General features: G+C 34.9%; 1 protein-coding gene across 1 annotated transcript in view; it reads left to right on the top strand.

Annotated features, from left to right (window-relative positions):
* The first annotated feature begins 3,070 nt into the window (after window positions 1-3,070).
* Window positions 3,071-21,379, top strand: part of DYRK1A (dual-specificity tyrosine-(Y)-phosphorylation regulated kinase 1A) — a 91,371-nt gene continuing 73,062 nt past the window's right edge. Inside the window, exon 1 of the mRNA XM_008569198.1 lies at window positions 3,071-3,157. Coding sequence (XP_008567420.1) covers window positions 3,148-3,157 — 10 coding nt within the window. The 5' untranslated portion in view covers window positions 3,071-3,147. The remainder of the gene's footprint in view (window positions 3,158-21,379) is intronic.

The following is a 21,379-nucleotide window of genomic DNA, read 5'->3' as shown; positions in this document are numbered from 1 at the left end:
GGTTTTTTTTTTTTTTTTTTTTTTTTGTCTTTTTCGTGACCGGTAAGGGGATCGCAACCCTTGGTGTGGTGTCGCTGGCTCTGCGCTCAGCCAGTGAGCACACCGGCCATTCCTGTATAGGATCCGAACCCGCGGTGGGAGCGTAGCTGCGCCCCCAGCGCCGCACTCTCCCGAGTGCGCCACGGGGTCGGCCCCTGTAGGTTACTTTTTTTGCAGTAATTTTCATACAACTAAAAAAATGGCTTATAAATTTAGCTTCAAAAAACCACTTAAGGGCCGGCCCGGTGGTGCACTGGATGGTGCGCCGCTTGGGAAGCGGGGCGGCGCTCCCGTCCGAGGGTTCGGATCCCACATACAGACCGGTTCCCGCTCACTGGCTGAGCGAGGCGCGGGAGCAACGCCGAGGCTTGCAATCCCATTGCCGGTCCCCGGTCCGGTACGGGGGCAACACTGAGGGTTGCGATCCGTTGCCGGACACGGAAAAAAGACAAAAGACAAAAGACAAAAAAAAAAAAAAAAAAAAAACCACTTAAGCTCAGTTCCTGGATTGTTTATAGACGATTATATTGCCTTTGGCAAAATGTGAGCTAAAATATACCGCAAAAATTTTTGAGGATTATGAAAAAGGTTCTTGTGGTGTAAGGATAATAGATGTTTTTTATTAGCATCTAATTGTTACTCCATAGTTTGTGAATGACTCCATTTTGGGGGGAAAAGATGAAAAATTTACTATGTGTTTTTCTCAGAAAAATATTAAGATATGAACGCCTAGCTTATTAAGGAAGAAAACAGTAAAAACTATAGATGTCTGTCTGCAAAGCGAATTTGGTGTTTGGGATTACCTACTATTGTCATAGAACTCTGACCTTATATAAACATTTTTTTAAAAGCGTGACTACCCTGAAGGACATATGGAATAATCACTAGATCTTTAAATAAAGTAACCCAAGACCAAAATTTCTGGAGTTTATCAATACTCTGTATATGATGGTTTAGTTGCCACGTATGTCAGCAGCAAATTTTGTAGATACTTCTCCCTTTGCTAAAGGCTGCTTTTCAAATGAGTAGTAATTAATGGATGACTTTTCTAAAAGGTGTCAGAAAATTTAGATATTTTTTTCTGCCTTTATTTAAAACATTAATGAGATAATCTAATTTCTAACAACTTTTAATAAAATAAATATACAAACATTTTATTCAATTCTACTTTCTTATAAAGAGCAGTTGTATCAGTAACATTCAAGTTGGCAAGGATTTTATTATATATAAAAAAGAGATTGAATTTATATTTTCTTTCCCCATGGCCCGTGCCAGAATTCTAAAGACTGACCATTTTTGGGGGGAAAAATTGTTAGGAAATGATGTCTTTGGAGTAAAAGTAATTTAATCTTGATTCAATTATTATTTTTACAAATCTATTCTGGTGCAGTACATTAATGTTCATCCACCCATCTACCCATACATCCCCAAGCTTGGGTACTGGTTGGTTTTCATGTCTAGGGTTATGCTTGATAACATAGCATCTCAATTGGAAAGGCAATTCTTCAAAGAATGGAATCTGGAATATAGGTAATGATTTCAGGCACAGGCGATTTCTCATTTGAAAACAATTCATGCATTTAAGCCGTTCGTACTGAAGTATCATACTTCACTGTTTCTGCTATCTGGAGTACGAAGGTGGAGCTTTTAAAGAAACTGAGAGTTCAAACTAGGAGGAGAAGAAGTAGGAGGAGAAATAGGTGAAAAGCAGAAATATTTGTGGGCAATAAATACAGACTCAAATTTATATTATGATCCACTTGCCTAGAAATGTTTTTCTTCAAACTACCTGAGTAGTTTGTTTGTTTATTTAGTTTGCAACGCTACTTGGAATTCTGCAACTCTGCTTGAAATTCTGCCAATAAGTTCATTTGGGCTAACTAGCATCCTTGTTGGAAATTGTAAATAGTCATGTGAATTATTTCAGTCTGGTTTAATTCTTCAACCGTTTACCTGAAATTAACTATACTGAGGCAATAAGAGTTTTGGGAGTGTAGAATAATTTAGAGAAAAGGATTATTAAGCAGGATGGTTGGGATGCCATAATGTAAAGTTTAAGGAATTACTTGCATTGGGAACTGAGAGAACACTAACAAAGGAAGACAACTGAGAATTTGTCTAGAGGATCTAGAATTGGATAAGTTTCTGTATTTCTTCTATAGGGGCATCAGTGCCCAAGATCAGTACTGTCTTTTGGGATCAAAAGGTTTCTTTTGGGTAGCTTGGGAGCTTGGGCAATGTAAGCAACATTGTTTCACTTGGAGTAATTGAATTCTATAGTATCAATTTTAAAAATAAATTTTTAGACTCAACTCTTAAAAGTTAGGTTTTGACTTGTACCTGTCTGTCTTTTCTGCTGTTACCATGCGTTCTCAGTTGATAATACTAAGATTGCTTTCACTTTCCCACCAGTCGTTATGGAATTTACTAGTCAATGATGAAATACCAGTGGAAGCAATTAATAGGAAGTACTGTAAAAGAATTACATTGGAATAAGAGAAACTACTTGGAGAGCAAAAAATGACATGTGGACTTATGGGAGCAGTTGTGAGAAGTGTCTCAGAACTTAATTTACAAATAACATTGGTAGATGAACATGTTATCTTTTCTATAAAGTAACTTTAATTACCTGTGCCTTGATAGTAAGCCGCTATGAAAGAAAAGTGGATTCACATTCATATTGATTTCTGAATTGAAGTTCAAAATGGAGATTTTTCCCCAGATAAGTTATATAGAAGAGTGGAATATTTAGGTTTCTAGAGATGCCTGAAATTTTGACTAGTAGTAGGCACATTTAAAAACTTTTTCTTTTCCCTGACAATGAAATACTTTACATTTTATAGTTGATTTTGATTAATGAAGACTAAGGAAAATTATTTTCAAGTAAGCTTAAATGTCAGTAAACTAATTTTGCAAATTTGAAGTAATTTTATCTGTATGTTTTTGGGATTGTAGTTACATTAGATATTCCTCATTAGGGGTAATTGTCTTGCATCATTATCTCTTATCATAATCTGTTTTTCTTCACACAGTGTTATAGTTTTGCCGCTGGACTCTTCCCTCCCTTCCCCCACCCCATCAGGATGATATGAGACTTGAAAGAAGACGATGCATACAGGTGACTCAAGTTTTGAAATACAGTAAACCTATGGCTAAGAGAATGTGGGAACTGATGGTATATTTTGAATGGGGAGCTTTCTGATAAACAGCAGTTAGTGGGGGGGAATTATTTAGATTAGTAAATGCAAAGATAGTTGGGATATTTATTAAACTTGACTTTGGGACTCAGTTTGATAAATCAGTGATTTATAGTGGTGTTAATTCAAATGTAGCATAGTAATTGCTTGTGCTCTAGCTTTTTGAAAGTAGGCTCATACTTTGTGGGAATTGAAATATTTCTGTTAATAAAATAAATAATTTATTCACCTTTATGGTTGAATGTGTGTCTCCCCCAGATCCTGATTAGAATATAGCAAATCTTTTATGGGACTAGATGTTAGGATATCTTTAATAGGATTCTGACAATTAAATTAAGGATATTACACCCATATATACAATTTCTTAAAAAATCTGGGGTCTTGTTTTTCTTTCTATGTTTTCCCCCTCCTACATCTGTTTCCCTCCTTTCCCCCCTTTCCTTCCTTCTTCCCTTTCATCCTTTTGCCATTTGTATTTGTATTCTTCACACAGAAGAAGCAGTGTGATGGCATTTTTGAAAATATTTTTCATTGCTTTATAATTAATCGAGGTGATTGCACTCATATATGGAAAAATGGAGGTGATTCTATATGTGGCTGTGTTCAAACTCTTGAAAATGTAGTATTAATAATGGATAAAGTATTAGTAACTTTTAAACCAGGCAGATTTTGAGGCTTTTGTTGAACCAAGTGATTTGTATTTGTAGACTGTGTCAGAGTAGTCTTACTTGATTATATTCATAAACTAATGTTTGAAAATGTGGTTTTTAACTGGAAAAGAGGTAATTACATAAATCTTGAGTAGTTATCCAAGTACATTATTGGTGTACCTGTTAAAGTTTTTGTGACTGGTTTTTATTTTTGGTGATTTTTGGATTTTCTGAAAGGAAGAAAATTAGCATTTTTGACTTTGGAGTGGGATTTTTAAAAATGTTTCAGATTTACCATTTTGTATGAAGAAATGTGCTTGAATATGTTTGTAAATTAAATTATACGTCAAATAACACTTTACATTTGTAAGGGACTCACCATTTGTAAGTAAGACTCTGATGGTTATTTTTTTTATGTCAGAAGTGGTTGGGTAATTGTCTCTGTGATGCATCTCTCTCTCATTGCATGCCCACAGACGTGCACATGTATATTTGCCTGTACCATATTAGAAGTAAGGCAGGTACATATTCTGGTTGTGTGTTTGATAACCTCAATGTGATTCTGAGGTTGAATATCACTGTCATAGAAAAATAAATGGGAATATTTACAGAAGCAGTTTTAGAATTTTATGAACTTTTTTTGTTGCCAGATATTTTTATAAGTTTGACCTTTTGGTGCAGTAACAATTTCTCAGTACTGTCAGCTCCTGATTGCTCCTTGGGCTCTATAGTACATGTTGGCTATACCGAGTAGATATGCACTTTAAACTGAGGTCAATAAAGGAACAAAGTATTTTTTTGGAATCTCATAGATTTATCTGTGAATGTTACTAATTTTGGAGATTTTCTCTCTTGAAATTTTGAGGTGGTAGAGTTGCTTTTTATCCTCACAAGATACAAAGGGTTCCCAAGTAGCTCTTTTTGAAAGGCTGATGGCCTCAGTAGAACTAACTAACTAAAGAGTAAATATAGTTTATAAAAGTTATCTAGTTAATTTTAAGAATGGTAGAACACAAAATTCAACAAATTAGATTTATGATATAATTCAGTCTTTATTTCAGCCTCATAGTCTTTAAAAATTATCAGCATTTGGGCCAGCCCTGTGGCTCACTCGGGAGAGTACGGCACTGGTAGCGCTGAGGCTGTGGGTTGGGATCCTATATAGGGATGGCCAGTGCGCTCACTGGGTGAGTGTGGTGCAGACCACACCGTGCCAAGGGTTGCGATCCCCTTACCGGCCAAAAACAAACAAAAAAATTATCAACATTTATTAGCTTAAAAAGGAAAAATAAACCAAGAAAGAAAATCTAGCTCTCTCTAATACATGAACTACCTGTTGCTGTATTTCCCTTCTTAACAATTTGGAAGTTAATAATTATTTGAACATAAAATTAACAGTTTTCATAATTATTAATTAATACAGCACTTTGCTCTTGTATTACTCTGTACACATTTATTATGCCTCACCTGATAGAATTTTAACATATAAGAGCTCATAAGGAGTTTTTTACTGAAAGTTATTTCTAGAATGCTTATGCATATTTGAAAGCAAATATTCTGCTTCCACCACTCCTTGGTGTTGTTCATACTATTGACTTTATTCCGTTGGTTAGATGTGATGGTAACTTACTCTCTCATACCATTTCATTGTTGAGGCTCAGGTTCAGGAATGCTGGAAAAGATGTTGAAATAGGCATTGGCTGATTGGCCTTTCAAAAGTCAAAGCTTAATAACAGATTTTTATGGTAACCGTGTGAGGTGGTGCATATGTTAATTAGCTTGGTTGTGGTAATCATTTTACATTGTATATGTATATCAAAACATCATGTTGTACACGTTAAGTATATAAAATTTTTATTTCCCAATTATACCTCAATAAAGTTGGGAAAAAAAGAGAAATATGATTTTTACTGAACACCAAGCTAAAGTTAAACTTTGATGTATCTCTAGTATATAGGTGTTCCTGTACTTGTTAAGTTAGATATCTCTCGTTCTTAAATATTAAGATTTGCCAGTACATTTGGAAGGGGCATGTTGTGTACCTGGATAAATTGATCCAGAAATGACCAACATGTAACACATTCTATTAAAACTTACTGGACTTTAAAGAAGAAAATTCTTTGGATATCTAGGCAAAAAGACCCAGTCATTATTAAGAGATTTTGTTAGCAATGCTTTATGCTAGAAGCAATAGAGTAACATCCAATATGCTCAAGGAAAACAAATGAGAGCCAACAGTTTTATATCCAGCTAAATTGACTTTAAAGTATAAAGACAGCACAAGGGTAAGAATTTGGGGACTACTGTTTCTATGAGCAGTTCTTCAGGAATCCACTAGAGAACAAATTTAGGCAATGAAAAAGACTGCAGGGTCACTAATGTAAGGGGAGCATTAGATACTTAAACTAAATGTGTAATTTAAATGATGGTTATGAATGAATGTAGTATGTAATGGCTGTACTCTGCGGAGAAGATACAGTATAAATAACAAAAAAAATTGGGCCGGCCCGGTGGCGCACTGGATAGTGCGCCGCTTGGGAAGCGCGGTGGCGCTCCCGCCCGAGGGTTCGGATCCCACATACGGACCGGCTCCCGCTCACTGGCTGAGCGAGGCGCGGGAGCAACGCCGAGGTTTGCAATCCCGTTGCCGGTCCCTGGTCCGGTACGGGGGCAACACTGAGGGTTGCGATCCGTTGCCGGACACGGAAAAAAGACAAAAGACAAAAAAAACAAAAAAAATAACAAAAAAAATTTAAGTAGAATAAGGTTGCTGATTGTTTTGTTATTGATTGGGAATAAAAGGATATTACAGTACTTCAAATCAGATGCTTAGGGGAGAGGGAAGGGAGAGAGAGAGGGTAAAAGGTTAGTAACTAAATTTCAGTGTTGTTCCTAACTAGGGTAATCAGTAAGTCATGCTTCTCTGCCCTTAGACACATAATGAAAGAAAAAAGGAAAATAGAAGGAATTTGGGGTATGATATAAAGGCATTAAATGTAAAGGTAACATAAATATGAAGCTCCAAATTTCAATTTCTTCATATGAGGAATAATCAGAATAGTAGTAATAATACCTCATGATACATGTAATGCACAGTGCTTAGCATGCCCAATAAATGTGCTGTATTTTTGTTATTATTTTATTATAGTAAAAATAATTGTTGCCATACTGTTTATGCAGGTTTGGAGCTTGAATTTTCTTAGAGTTCCCATTTATTTGAGAAATTGGTATGTCATCTTAAATTGCATGCCCCACATTTTATTTGTTCTGCCTGTATTATTAGACACTTATATTCAGGTTCAAATGCATATCTCATTTACATAATTTAAAATTTGTGTTGAGGGACTGTTTTATTAGGCATAGGAGTTATGCTGATTTTTTACTCATCTGCTGCTAGTTTGTGGCCTGTGATTTGGATTCTGTATTTATTCAGAAAGGATTCGTGGGAGTAGGATTGATAGGGGAAAAATGTGGTGGGGTGACGAATTTCTGGAAACCGAGTTAGCTGACAAGTTAATGGTTTGTTTTTGATACTGATGCACTTGAAATTATTCTATAGCATCCATTTTTTCATGAATTTGTTGGAGTTATGCAAATTTATTATCAAAAGATACTGAAATACTTAAGTTTACTGTCTTCAATAAATAAAATGTTTGTAGTTTTTTTTCTCTCTTTGAGGGCAAGGAGTTTTTCTTACCCCTTACCTTTTTAATAAGGGGTGTGTGTGTGTGTGTGTGTGTGTGTGTGTGTGTAAAAAACTTCCCTGAAACATAATTTACATTTTATAAAATTTAACCATTTTACAAGTGAGTTTAAATTTTTAGTGAATTTACACAGTTGTGCAGCTATCACAATCCAGTTTTTATATATGTTTAATTAATAATTCAAGTTCAGAGAGAACTTCTACAAGGAAGAAAATGACCAGTAATCCTGACATTCAGATAATTTTATTTTAATTTTTTGGCTTGTATATTGCCTATTACTTTATGTGCATGCGGCTCCTTCAAACAATATTTAAGAAACAAAATTGGAATCATATATTACTACTTTTTATAGTCTGCTATTTAAACTTAAACATTTCCCTATCATTAATATTCTTTTATAGCATTATTTTTAATATCTAGTTAGTATTCTGTGAATCAGTAAACTTTTAACCTGTTTCCCATTTTTGCTAATTAGTTTATAAATAATGTTTAAATGAACATTATTGTGATAGGCTTTGTCTGATTTATTGTCTTAGGTCCAATTTCTAGAAGTTGAAATTGTTGAACCAAAGGATATTTACATTTTTAACACTTTGGATACATATTTTCAAATATCTTTTTAAAGTACAGTGTATGCTTCTACCAGCTACACATCAGAATTTTTCTATACCCTAGAATCATAGATATTTATTTATTTATTTATTTATTTTTGTCTTTTTTCATGTCCGGCAACGGACTGCAACCCTCAGTGTCGCGCCCGTACCGGACCGGGACCGGCAACGGGATCGCAACCCTCGGCGCCGCGCCCGCCCCTCGCTCAGCCAGTGAGTGGGAACCGGTCTGTATGTGGGATATGAACCCTCGGCGGGAGCGCCGCCGCTCTTGCCAAGCGGCGCACTGTAGCAGTGCGCCACCGGGCCGGCCCCTAGAATCATAGATATTTAAAAATGATTGCCAGTTTAATAGGCAAAATATAGCTCAGTATTTTAATTTGCACTGATTTGAATATTAGCGAGATTGAGTATGTTTTCTTAAGTTTGTAACTCACATGTTCTTTTGTGAGTTTCCTTTTAATATTCTTTATTTCTCTTAGGTTTTAATTTTTTTTATTTATTTAATTTATTTTTTTTGTCCTTTTTGAGACCGGCCGCACTGCGCTCAGCCAGTGAGCGCTGTGAGCGCACCAGTCATCCCTATATAGGATCCGAACCCGCGGTGGGAGCGCTATCGCACTCCCAGCGCCACACACTCCCGAGTGCACCATGGGCTCGGCCCTTAATTTTTTTTTTTTTTTTTTTAAACTTATGAGGTTTTCATTGGACCTTTGCTGTATGCCAAGAACTATTCTCAACGTTTTCTATGTATTAACTCATTTACTCTTGATGAAATCTCTAAGGTAATATCATGATTGACAAAGCCAGAAGTTAACTTGATGGAGTTTGTTTTTTATAGTTTTAAAAAATGGATAGATTTGGCGTTGCTTAAATAGTTTTGAATAAATTTTGGTTTAGCTTAAGAAGTAAGGTCTCTAAAAGGAAAAACAAAACTAACAAATCTGATGTAAAAAGTTATAATTGCTTTAAGGTTTGGATAGTGTAGATCAGTTTCTCAAAAGGTGTAATTTAAGGTTTTACTTTTCTCTAACTACTCTTTCTTTAACTTTGGTGGTTGATACCACGCTACTTAATGGTGCCTCTTTTCATTTGGTTCAGTCCTGTGTATTCCTTATTCTGGTCTTTAAAAAGAAAGCGTAGAGATCCATTTTATTGGATCTATACCAGAAAGAAACACAAATAAGTTCACTTCCATTTTTACAAACCATCCTCAAAATATACCACATGGAATCAAATGTCCAAAAAGTAGAAACTGCAAAATGTAAATATTTATGTTGCTAATACAAACCCAAATCTGCTGTCTAAAGTTACAAAAACTAAAAACAACAACAAAGTTGTGAAGCGCTTGTTATTCTTGTAACTTACTAGTTACAACTAACCTTTTCCCTTCCTACTAGCAATATTATTCTTAAAGCTATGCTCAGCTGATGTGTTAAATTCAGATTTATACTTTTCTTCTATATTAAACATTAATTATTCAATTTACATACATATGTTAATAACATTTAATCCATTCTAGAAGTAAAAAATGAAACATAAATTTTCCTTTTTCTCATTCCCACTTCTGAGGTGGTAACTCCTTTTAATCTTTGCAGTTTTTAAATTCTTCTATTGGTTACTTTCATTACCTTAAATAAAGCAATATGTTTATAGCTCTGTTTTAGCATTTAAAAAACTATTGACTGTTCTCTCAGAAAGATGAAATCAAGGAGCTCTCTGCAGTCACTACCTTTTTTCCTGTCAATTTCTCTTACTTCTCTTTTCAAGTTTTTCTGTTGATTATTACTAAAACTTTATAAAATTGACTTAAGCCTCTCTTTCTTGACCTATCAGTTTAACAGTTTCTTTTGATTTCCAGAGATATGAAATGAGAGCTTTAGTAGCCTTTATATTTTTTTCTACCTCACAGCCTTTACCCACCAGACAGTTACTTTTGCGTTGTATATAGATATATGCACTCACATACCTTGCTTTAACAATAATTGAATTCTATGTTTTTGTCTTAAAGTCTTCTGAAAATTGAAAACAGAAAAGTGTACTGGAAAAACGCATAGTGTATTAGGACCCATAGACAGGGAGATGTAATTCTGTGTCACTATGTTTGTTCCATTTGTAGGAGAAATGTTAACATGGGTATTGCAGAGTAATTGTTTATGACTCTTGTCACCTTTGGTCCATACATGGCCTTCTTTTATATTATTTTAATAATAAATACTTGTGAACCCCTATTGCCCAATTCAAGAGCTAAAACTTTCTCTGTCATCATCTTCTCTACCAAGTGAGAGGAACCAATACAGATTTGCTGTTTGTGGGTAATGCATATGGCCTGACAGGTTTTAGTTCAGTGAGTGCAAGTTGGGGCCCTTCTTTTTATTGCCAGGTTGAGGAGGCCCCATCAAGCAGTATGGACCTGTGCTGTTGTTTGTCTAGCCCTTCTTAGACAGGTGGCTTAGTATGCTTACAGGCATTTCTGTGGTCTCAGCCTGGGTGTAAGTGTTCATCTGTGTTTGAGTGGCTGGTACTCAGTATATTGACCGTGTGGTAGATACTTCTTTAGAGCCCTTGGGGAATCTCATCATATGGCAGATAGTTGTCTAGTAAATTAAGTCAACCTCTGCCCTTCCTTCTACTCCAGTTTTCCTTTCCCACCCAGAATGCCACCTGCCACTTCTGCAGTGGTTCCTGGTGCCAGCTTTCAGCTATAGGTCTTTTTGACATTCCTTAAATTATTTGGTATGATCCCATTTGTCTTCTGTCTTGCAAAAAACTGTCAGAATCTTTGGTTCACTAGTATGTCTGCATCCCATGCTTTAATTAATTTTATTTTTGTGATTCTTGACTGCTCTTTTGGTGGATATTATGGAGGATATAAACAAGTGTGTTTGACTTCTCTAGCACTCTAAATTTTCTTGTTAGAAGCACTCTCCTTCCCCAACTTAAGGAACTGAGCTTCCTGTTATGCTGTTGGCTCCTTCTCTTGCTCTTAGTCTTAAAGGATTTCTTTTCAAGCACTACTACAATTGTGGCTATGCTTGGTTCTCTATTTACCAATGAATTCTGATAGTACTCATATGTATTAAGAACTAGGTGGCCTTCCTGGCCTCAATAAAAATTTCTTGCTGCTACCTAGCCGTAGTGTGCTACTTAAGTTGCTCATAGGAAAAAGCTGCTCTGTTGAAAGTCAACACCTATACTTTAGTCCCTACCTTTGTGACTTTTGGTTTGGCCTCTGTGTTTGGAAGCACTGTTTTCTCTGTCTTTGGCCTTTCCACGTGTCTTTCCCATTTCCTCCTATGGACAGACACAAAGCCTCTTCTTGACCTGGGTTTCAGCTGCTTTGAGGATGACTGCCTATCCTTTTCAGCTGTTTCTTACCCAAGGCTCTTGAAAGTGATTTTTTCATGTTGTTCCTTTTTAAGTTAGACTGATGAACCCCCTGAATTTGTTAAATCTGTACTCTTGTTTCCATATGTGATGGAAATTGACAAGAAAATACTTAATACAGTTTCTATAGATGAAGATGCTTAAGAAAAATGACACTGTTATGTTTTATTGCCTTGGTACAAAACAAAAAGGATTTTTTTATCCCCAAAGTTAATTTTCAAGAATCTTTTTGTTTTAGCATAACCTATTAACTTTTATATTTCCCTGATACTTGGATGAGGGAGCAAAAGTATATTTAATATATAGGGGGAAAAGTATCAGGATTTCTCTTAAGTTGGACACTACAAATATCTTCTGGGCTTAATTTTTGTAAAAGATGTCCAGCAAAACAATATGGTGGCAAGGTTGACCAAAGTAGTTGCCCCCAATTTTTTGAATATTTTTCCAATTTAGATGGCTTCAAATTGAAAAAGGAAAATGCATTTTTATCTACTTGCCACTCTTCAAAACTGTAAAGCTACATTGTATTTCTCCCTAAAATACAAAATTGTTGGTATGGTATGATTTGTCATTTCAGATAACCTTGGCTAATATACTACTGGGCATAATATATTACTGGGTTGTACATTTAGAAGATAGAGATGTTTCTATATCTTGAGCATCATTAAATGAAGATGAGAGATTACCAGTTAGTTATTCTAAATATATTTTTTTCTTACAATGTAGAGGAGAAAACTAATTGGAATACTCCATTTTAAAAATGTTAATAATTAATCATATACTTAGAAAAATTATTTTATTACTAAGAATTCTAAAATATATATTTTATGTAATGAAGATTCTAATTTAGTGAGTTAACTATTTTTAAACATTTAAAATGTTTAATTTCTGATCCTAAAAGTAGTACTTATTGATACTTTCCTAAACTCCACAATTTAAGTAGCTTCAAAAACAATTGATGCTAAGCTAAACAACATTTAAATTCAGGATGTTTTATCCCACAGCATCTGTCACCAGGTAGATGATGTTTCCTTGTGTATCTAGTCCCAAAGGAAAGTAGGAATACCAGGGTTTTAATTTTTTCCCCTTCAAGGATGGGAAAATTTTGTTATATGAAGAATGTTTAAGAGGTGGACCAGGAGACAGTCCTTGTTGACATGGGACATTTCCTGTTTACTCCTGTAGATTGGAAGACAGGCTGGATTAGGATTGCTGTATCAATGTGGAGGGAGTAAGAGGGAATATGAACCTGGGAGAACTAACCAAACTATTAAAGATTTGTGGGTAAAGGTATGAATGATATTGCCTTTAAATTCTTTTTATTTCTCCTCTTGCTTTTATCCTTTGGAGTTAAAGGAGGCTCATTAGGGTTCCAAGTAATTCAGAAACATACCAGATCATGTCAAAATTTTGAGGTACTGAGATCGAGTCTTTCAGGGAATGGATTAAATAATTTGGGTTAGAGAGTGGTTTTCATACCTATCTTAAGCCTTGATTAGGAGATGTTGTAGATGATAGCATGTAGATTCTGAGCTAATCTTATTTGAAAGCTTACATTTAAATATATTTTCAAATGCACAAGAAACCGAGAGAATTATTGATATGTGACTGGTATATTGGTTAGTCATAGATACTGTTAGATTATTCATAGATACTAGTTGGGGAGAGCTTTGATTTTTATCGATAGGATTTTTGTCTTATGTACAATGTTTCTGAAAATGTAGATTGTTTATATTAATATTTAAATGATCTTTGTTTCTTTCCAGCTTTAAAGTTCAGTTTTTGATTCCTCTCTCCCTTTAAGAAGCTGACTTTCTCCTTGGTTTCATTGGATTTTCAGTGTTTTTTAGCCAGAATCCCAGAGTAGAGAGAGCATGGGAAGAAATTAAGGGACAGGTATGGATGGTGGGTGCTTGGAGAGTGTAAAAAGTGGCTTCACTTTTCTCAAGAGGTGAACATAAATTGCAGTGGTCAGGATAGGACGAATATGCTCTTCTGTTAGAATCTGATGCTTGCAGTCTGCTCTTAGTGCAACATATTTTACAAATGCTAGCAGTCTTTCTGGAGACATTTACAGACATTATATGGAAAAATATATTTAAAAATTACTAACTTTTCCATGGTATGAAGTGAGTCTGTAGTCTATTTAGAGATCATTGCTAGAGTAGTCTATTTAGAGATCATTGCTACAGTTGGTCTATTTTAAAATTAAATCGTATCTTTTATAAGGCACAAATGGGAACTGTGTTTCCCTGACATATTTCAAAGCATTTCTCTGCATTTGTGAGACTAAAGAAATTCTCTTAACAACTCAGAATTGTCGGAACATTGATGTTCTTTAAAACTATCTTCATACCTGTTAGTATGTCCTGGGAGAGCGGAAGTTTTTTTTATGTTTTATTCATTATTAGAAAATTTACATATGAATATAATATATTTATGTTATGGTTACATCTTAGTTGAACTTGGTTCCCAGTTGGCTGTTATTTACTTTGTCCCAATCTGCATATTGTAAGCCCTATAGATTAGTAGTTAATTTGAATTTTATTATTTTAAAATTATTTTTGACATATTAAAGTGTGTCATAATAAAAAACAAAATGTTACTTTTCTTCAACCTGAGAAACCTTATTTGAGACTTCAGCGAGCCATGCTTTCTGTTATGCCCACCTCTTATTTATACTCTTTCCATTATAGAATAAAAATGCTTTGTAGGAGTTCTCTAAAGTTTGGGAATCTATTTGAATGTACAGGAAGATATTTACATAATGCTTTTGAGTAGGCGGGGAAACAGTTGAAATGTTGATGATATCATCTGTTAGAAAAACTTATAGATCCAGCTTTAAAGTTCAGTTTTTGATTCCTTTGTATGGTAAAAAGTTAAAATCACAACAAATGCACTTCTTTAACTGTATTCTGTGTGTATTACCATTGGATTGCCTTTGGCGTGAAAAGTAGAGTATGATTCTAGTCTTTTATAGTTGCTGTTAATTTTGTTCTAAACCTGAAAGTGTTAACAGCAACTTGAAAATGTGACAAAGCTCAATTTCATTTCTTGTTTATTGCTTGTTTTCCTATTGGACGATTGGAAGTAGCTCTGCCCTGGCAACTAAAATGGGCTATTTGCATAACCTAGTTTGATTGGCTAGCATTCTGACTAACAGTTCCAATCAAATGGTGTCGGTTTAGTGGTAGGCTATGCTAATTAGCTGCTGTTGCTGGGGTTCAGAATGGTTTCTGTGTGCTGTTCTGCTGCATTGTGTTGCCTGGTGAGAGACATTGATAAATGAGTGTTTAATGATCTGCAGCAGTTCCCACTCACTGCGGGCAGGCGGATTTTAGAACAGAAGTGGAAATAAGGATTTAATTGCTCTGTTAAATACCTGTAACCAAAATATGTATATTAAGTTATAGAAATTAAGATGAATAAAATATTTATCTAATTAAATACTTTATAACACAAAAGAGAAATACCTTAGCTTTATTTGTCTTTTAAAATCTAACTCTCAGGTAACAGCACTATGCACAGGTTTCCTAAAATTCTGTTCAGTAAAATTGGTAATTTTTTTCCAGATTAGAAATAGTACCGTTACAATAAGTAGCATATTTGATTTTTCTCATTATTTTGACCTTTCATAAAGACACATGTTTGTTTTTAATAAATTGGTACAAGCTTCTGGGCAGAATTTATTTTGTACTGCCCATGTAATCTAGCAAATAGGAGCATGAACTTGAATCCCCTGTTCATGTTCTATTCAATTCGAAGATCATTTTGTTATTCACTACCTCCTGCTATTATTACCTTTCTAATTTAAGTCAGATATTTTCAATTGCTTGTACTGTTATCTTTGTTTTACATTGTCTTTATTGGGTACTGTTAAGTGGGAGGTTCTGTAGGAAACAGAAAACTCAGTTCTTTGTTCAAGGAAAATAAGAGGTAAAAAAATAAACACATGCAGTGTCAGATAAAAATGCAAGATGACCATGTAGAAAAATGCCAGAAGGATTTATCTGGAAGGATATAGGGAAAAAAAAATTTACCAGGCCGTTTGACCATAGGGACATGGGAAACAGATCGTGTAGTCTGGGAAAGGCCTTAAAGAAGAAGCATGTAGAACTTGTATTAATATGACTTAAGATGCAAATAGCTGGAGAGTAAAAGGAAGGAAGAACATTTTAGGGTGAGGAATAGATGAACTAAAGCAACATTTCTGCTATTATTTAGTTATCAAACATAGGTGGTCACAGTGATCAAGGCCTCCAGAGTCTTAGATGTTTCAGTGTCCAAGCTTCTTAGTAGGCTGGTGTCATTCCCTTAAAATAAGAACTGGTATCTTACTGTTCCAGCTAGCATTGGTTTTATGGTAAGCAGTGCTGTTTACTTTTGTTTCTGTTGCTTAAAGCACAGGACTCTTTTATCCTCTTTTATCTCTCCTTTTGGTCCAAACACATTGAACCACGGGCACCAGAAATAATCCATGTGAATTTAGGTGTTTGTATTAAATTTTCTAAAAGTTTACACCTTTAATTGTACTATCCTTTACATACGAGCCTAGTTAAATTAGACAGACAAGCTAATTGGACAGTCTTACAGACTTAAAAATTAAAACCGTAACATTCGATTATTAATTATATTTTCCAAGGAGTGTATACCGAAGATGTATTCTAAAATAAATTTACAGAAATTTAAAATAAATTCAACCAGAGCCAAAGAGGCCTAGCCTGAATTTATAATTTAGTGAAGGTGGATGAGATATGTCTTTATATAGCTATTCAGAGAGGTGGAAATTCAGAAGAGGGAGTGATTTTTATTTTATTTTTTATTTTTTTATTTCCCCCCCCCCCTTTTTGTCTTTTTTCGTGACCGGCAACGGATCGCAACCCTCAGTGTCGCGCCCGTACCGGACTGGGACTGGCAACGGAATCGCAACCCTCGGTGTCGCGCCCGCACCTCGCTCAGCCAGTGAGCGGCCGGTCTGTATGTGGGATCTGAACCCTCGGCGGGAGCGCCGCCGCACTCCCAAGCGGCGCACTGTAGCAGTGCGCCACCGGGCCGGCCAGAGGGAGTGATTTTTAGATTGGGACTAGGAAAAAATTCTTGGTGTAAGTAGTATTTCACATGGTTATGGGGAAATGGATAGGATTTTAATAGGCGATCCTGCAAGGCTGCAGGGCATGGAAGATGCTATAGTAATTGAAAGTGGAGGCTTGTTTAGAAGATTTACTTTACTAGGGTAGATGGTAAAAGAAACTTGTTGAGGGCCTTAAAGGCTAGATAATGTAGACTTTGAAGTTTTTCTTGTAAAAAGTGGGGGATTTTTGAATTCTTTACAGCAGTGTTTCACAATGTGTTTTTAAAAATGCATACCTTCTGTGAATGTTTGCAGTTTCAAAATAGACATTTCTAAGAATTTTTAAGATATCAAAATATGACATTGAATAATTCCAAGGTGTGCAGTTTAAGCACCTGGAAGGTTTGAGTTGCCATCACCTGAGATGGGATATGGTGTAGGAGAAGGAAATTTGGGGCGGGGAGGGTGTGTACCTATAAAAGGTCATATTTTGAATGGGTTAAAACTTTAAAAAGTAGTTTTATTGTGTTATAATTGACATACAATAAACTCCACATAAAGTGTACAATTTACCGTAATTAAGATAATGAACATATCCACCCCCCAAAAAGTTTTCTTGTCCTTTTTGTAATCCTGAATACACTTCCTCCCCCCATGCCTAGGTAACTACCAATCTACTTTCTGTCACAATTCATTACTTCACCTTGCCTAGAACTTTATGTAAACAGAATTATACAATATTTTCTTCCTTTTTGTTTGGTTGTTTTCACTCAGCATAATTCTTTTGAGAGTCATTTGTATTGTATTATGTATCAATAATCCTTTCATTGCTGAGTAGTATTTCATTGTGTGGGTATACTACAGTATCCATTTACCAGTTGAAAGATATTTGGGTTTCCAGTTTTTGGCTGTTAAAAATAAAATTGCTATGAATATTAATATAGTACTCTTTTTATTTATTTATTTTATTACTCTGTTTTTATTTCTCTTGGGTAAACACCTAACAGGAGAATGACTCAGTCATATGGTGGGTGTATGCTTAACTTTTTAAGAAACTGCTAAACTTTTCCAAAGGGGTTGTATTATTTTACATTCCCACCAGCAGTGTAGAGGAGTTTCAGTTCCTCCACATCTTGCCCTCTTTGGTGGTCAGTCTTTAATTTTAGCCATTCTAATAGTTATGGAGTGATATCTCATTGTGCTTTCCAGTGGTTAATGATGTTGAACATCTTTGCATGTGCTTATTTGACCTCTGTATGTCATATTTGGTGAAGTGTGTGTTCATATTTTTAGTCTAATTTCTTTGCTTCTTACTGAGCTTTGAGACATTCTTATATGTATTTATATACAAATTCTTTATCAGATATTTGATTTGCAAAGATTTTCTTAGTCCATGGCTTGACTTTTCATTCTCTTAAAAGTGTCCTGAAGATCAGATGTTTATATATTTTTTTTCCTTTTTGTCTTTTTTTACTGACCGGAAACGGGATCGCAACTCTCAGTGTCGCACCCGTACCGGGGACCGGCAATGGGATCGCAACTCTCGGTGTTGCGCCCGCACTGCGCTCAGCCAGTGAGCGGGAACCGGTCTCCAGATGGGATCTGAACCCTTGGTGGGAGCACAGCAGCACTCCCAAGCGGCACACTCTCCAGTGTGCCACCGGGCCGGCCCAGATGTTTATATTTTTTATGAAGCCTAATTTATTGATGTTCTATTATGAATCATGCTTTTAGAAAATATTTGCCTAATTGTCCCAAGATCAAAAAGGTTTCCTCCTATGGTTCCCCCCCCTAGATTTTATAGTTATAGGCTTTACATTTAAGTCTGTGATCCATTTGAGCTTAATATTTGTAAATGGTGCTGCAAAGTATCCATTAGAGATTACTGTTTTTTTGCAGATGGATCTAGTTATTGTAGAGCCATTTGTTGAAAGGACTGTCTTTTCTCCACTGAGTTGCCTTTTTACCTGTCAAAAATCAATTTTCATATGTGTGGGTCTTCTTGTGGACTTTCTGTTTTGTTCCGATAATCTTTGTCTGTCTTGATGCCAATACCATTACTGTAGGTTTATAATAAGTATTGAATCAAGTAGTGTTAATTCTACAACTTCTTCTTTTTTTCAAGGTTGGTATGACTACTCTAGGTCCTTTGCATTTCCATGTGAATTTGCAAATCATTTTGTTGTGTCTTCCAAAAAGCCTGCTAGGATGTTTGTTGGGATTGTGTTGAATCTATAGGTAATTCTGCAAAGAATTGATAGCTTAACAATATTGATTCTTTGGATTCATGCACATGATATATCTCTCCATTTGTTAAGCTGTTGCTTTAATTTCTCTAATTTTTCTAATTTTTCGATTACAATTTCCAATACAGATCTGTCACATATTTTGTCAGATTTATGCCTAAGTATTTCATATGTTTGAAACTATTATAAATGGTTTTTAAATTTCAGTTCTAATTATACTTATAGTACATACAAATACAAATGATTTCCATACGTTGATCCTTGTATGCAACCTTGCTAAAATCACTTATTAACTGTAATAGGTTTTTGATAGCTTCCATCAAATTTTCTACATAGTAATTGCCTGTGATGAGATACAATTTTGCTTCGTCCTTTACAGTTTGGTTACCTTGTATTTCTTTTCCTTCCTTTACTACACTGGGTCAAACCTCCATGGAATATAGAATTTACCAGGAGTCTTCAAAAAGCTCATGGAAGGATTCTTATTATCTCTTTAGTTTTTAATTGACATGCATTGATTATACATATTTATAGGGTATGGAGTTATGTTTCAGTACATGTATACAATGTGTGACAATCATCGGTAATTAGCATATCCATTATCACAAAAAAATATTTCTTTGTGATGAGAACATTTGAGCTCCTTTCCTCCAGCCAACTGAGAACACATACAATAAATTATTGGTAATTATAGATGCCTAGCACTACTGTAGACCACTAGAACTTATTTTTCCTATCTTGCTGTGGTTTTGTGTTCATTAACTAACCTCTCCCTATATCCCCCATCCCCTCCTGGTATTATCTTTTTTTTTGTTTTTTTGTTTTTTTGTCTTTTTCGTGACTGGTAAGGGGATCGCAACCCTTGGCTTGGCGTCGTCCGCACCGCGCTCAGCCAGTGAGCGCACCGGCCACCCCTATATAGGATCCGAACCGGCGGTGGGTGCTCCCAGTGCCACACTCTCCCGAGTGAGCCACAGGGTCGGCCCCTGGTGTTATCTTTTAATTCAGTTTTTCCATGAACTTTTTGAAGTACCCTTGCATATAGATATAGAACAGTGTTGAGTAGAAGTAGTCAAAGAGGACATCCTTGTTCCTTCTTTTAGAGGGAAAACATTCAGTTTTTCACTATGAAGTATGATGTAAGCTGTAGAATTTTTTGTCAGTATCCTTTATTAGATTGGGGAACAAGACTTCTATTTCCTAGTTTAATGAAAGTTTTTAAAAAAATCAAGAATGGATTTTGAATTTATATGTTTTCTGCGCCTACTGAGATTACCATGTGGTTTTTCTTTTTTCTTTTTTTTTTTTTTTTTTTTTTTTTTTTAATTTTTTTTTTTTTTAATTGAAGTCATTATTTTTTTTTGGTTTTTTTTTTTTTTTTTTTTTTTTTAGTTAATTTGGTGAGTTACATTGATTTCTCAATGTTAAAATAAAGGTCACTTGGTTATGATGTAGTGTCCTTTCTGTAGATTGTTAGATTCAACTTATTACAATTTTGTTTAGAATTTCTGCATCTTATGTCCATGGGATACAGGGGTTTTATTGATGTTTTTTCTCTGTCTTTCTATTTCATTGATTTCTACTTGATGTTTATTTTCTTTATTCTGCTAACTTTGGATTTTATTTGTTCTTTTTCTGGTTTATTAAGGTCGAAAGCAGATTTGAGAACTTTCTTCCTTTCTAATGGAGCTTTTTACTGCTATAGTTTTCTCCCTTAGTATTACTTTGGCTGTTTCAAAATTTTTGACATATTTCATTGTCTGTCATTCTGTTAAAAATATTTTATAATTTGCTGTTTGATTTCTTCTTTGAGCCGTGGTTATTTAGAACCACATCATTTCTAAGTATTTGGGGAATTTATATATATCTTTCTGTTATTGTTTTCCAATTTACTTTCATTGTCAGAGAACACACTTTGTATAACTTGATTCCCTTTAATTTATTGAGATTTATTTTATGACCCATAATATGGTCTGTCTTGGTAAATGTCCTAGGAAAGAGTGTTTATGCTATTGTTCTTTGGTGGAGTATTCTCTAAATGTCAATTAAGTCCATTTCATTGATAGAATTGTTCAAATCTTCTATATCCTAATATTCTGTCTACCTATTCTATCAAGTATTGAGAGAAGGATATTGACATCTCTTAGTATAATTGTGTGTATTTTCCTGGCTGTTTTTAGATTTTCTGTTTATCATTGGTTTTGAGCAGTTTGATTATGTATGATGTGTGTTGGTATAATTTTCTTTATGTGTCTGGTGATTGGGGTTTCAACCTTCTGCATCTCTGCAGTTTGTAGTTTTTATCAGATTTGGAAAAATTTTGACCACTATTTTTAAAAACTTTTTTCTCATCCTGTCTTCTCTCTTATCAGCAACTTTAGTTACATGTATATTAGGGTGCCTGAAGTTGTCCCGGAACTCAGTGAATGAATGTTAACTTTTTTGTAAATAGTCTCTTTTTTCATTTTCATTTT

The sequence above is a fragment of the Galeopterus variegatus genome, unplaced genomic scaffold (assembly GCF_000696425.1).
Source record: "Galeopterus variegatus unplaced genomic scaffold, G_variegatus-3.0.2 Scaffold475, whole genome shotgun sequence".
NCBI lineage: Eukaryota > Metazoa > Chordata > Mammalia > Dermoptera > Cynocephalidae > Galeopterus > Galeopterus variegatus.
Note: the sequence above shows the minus strand (reverse complement) of the source record. Positions and strands in the feature narration are given on the sequence as shown.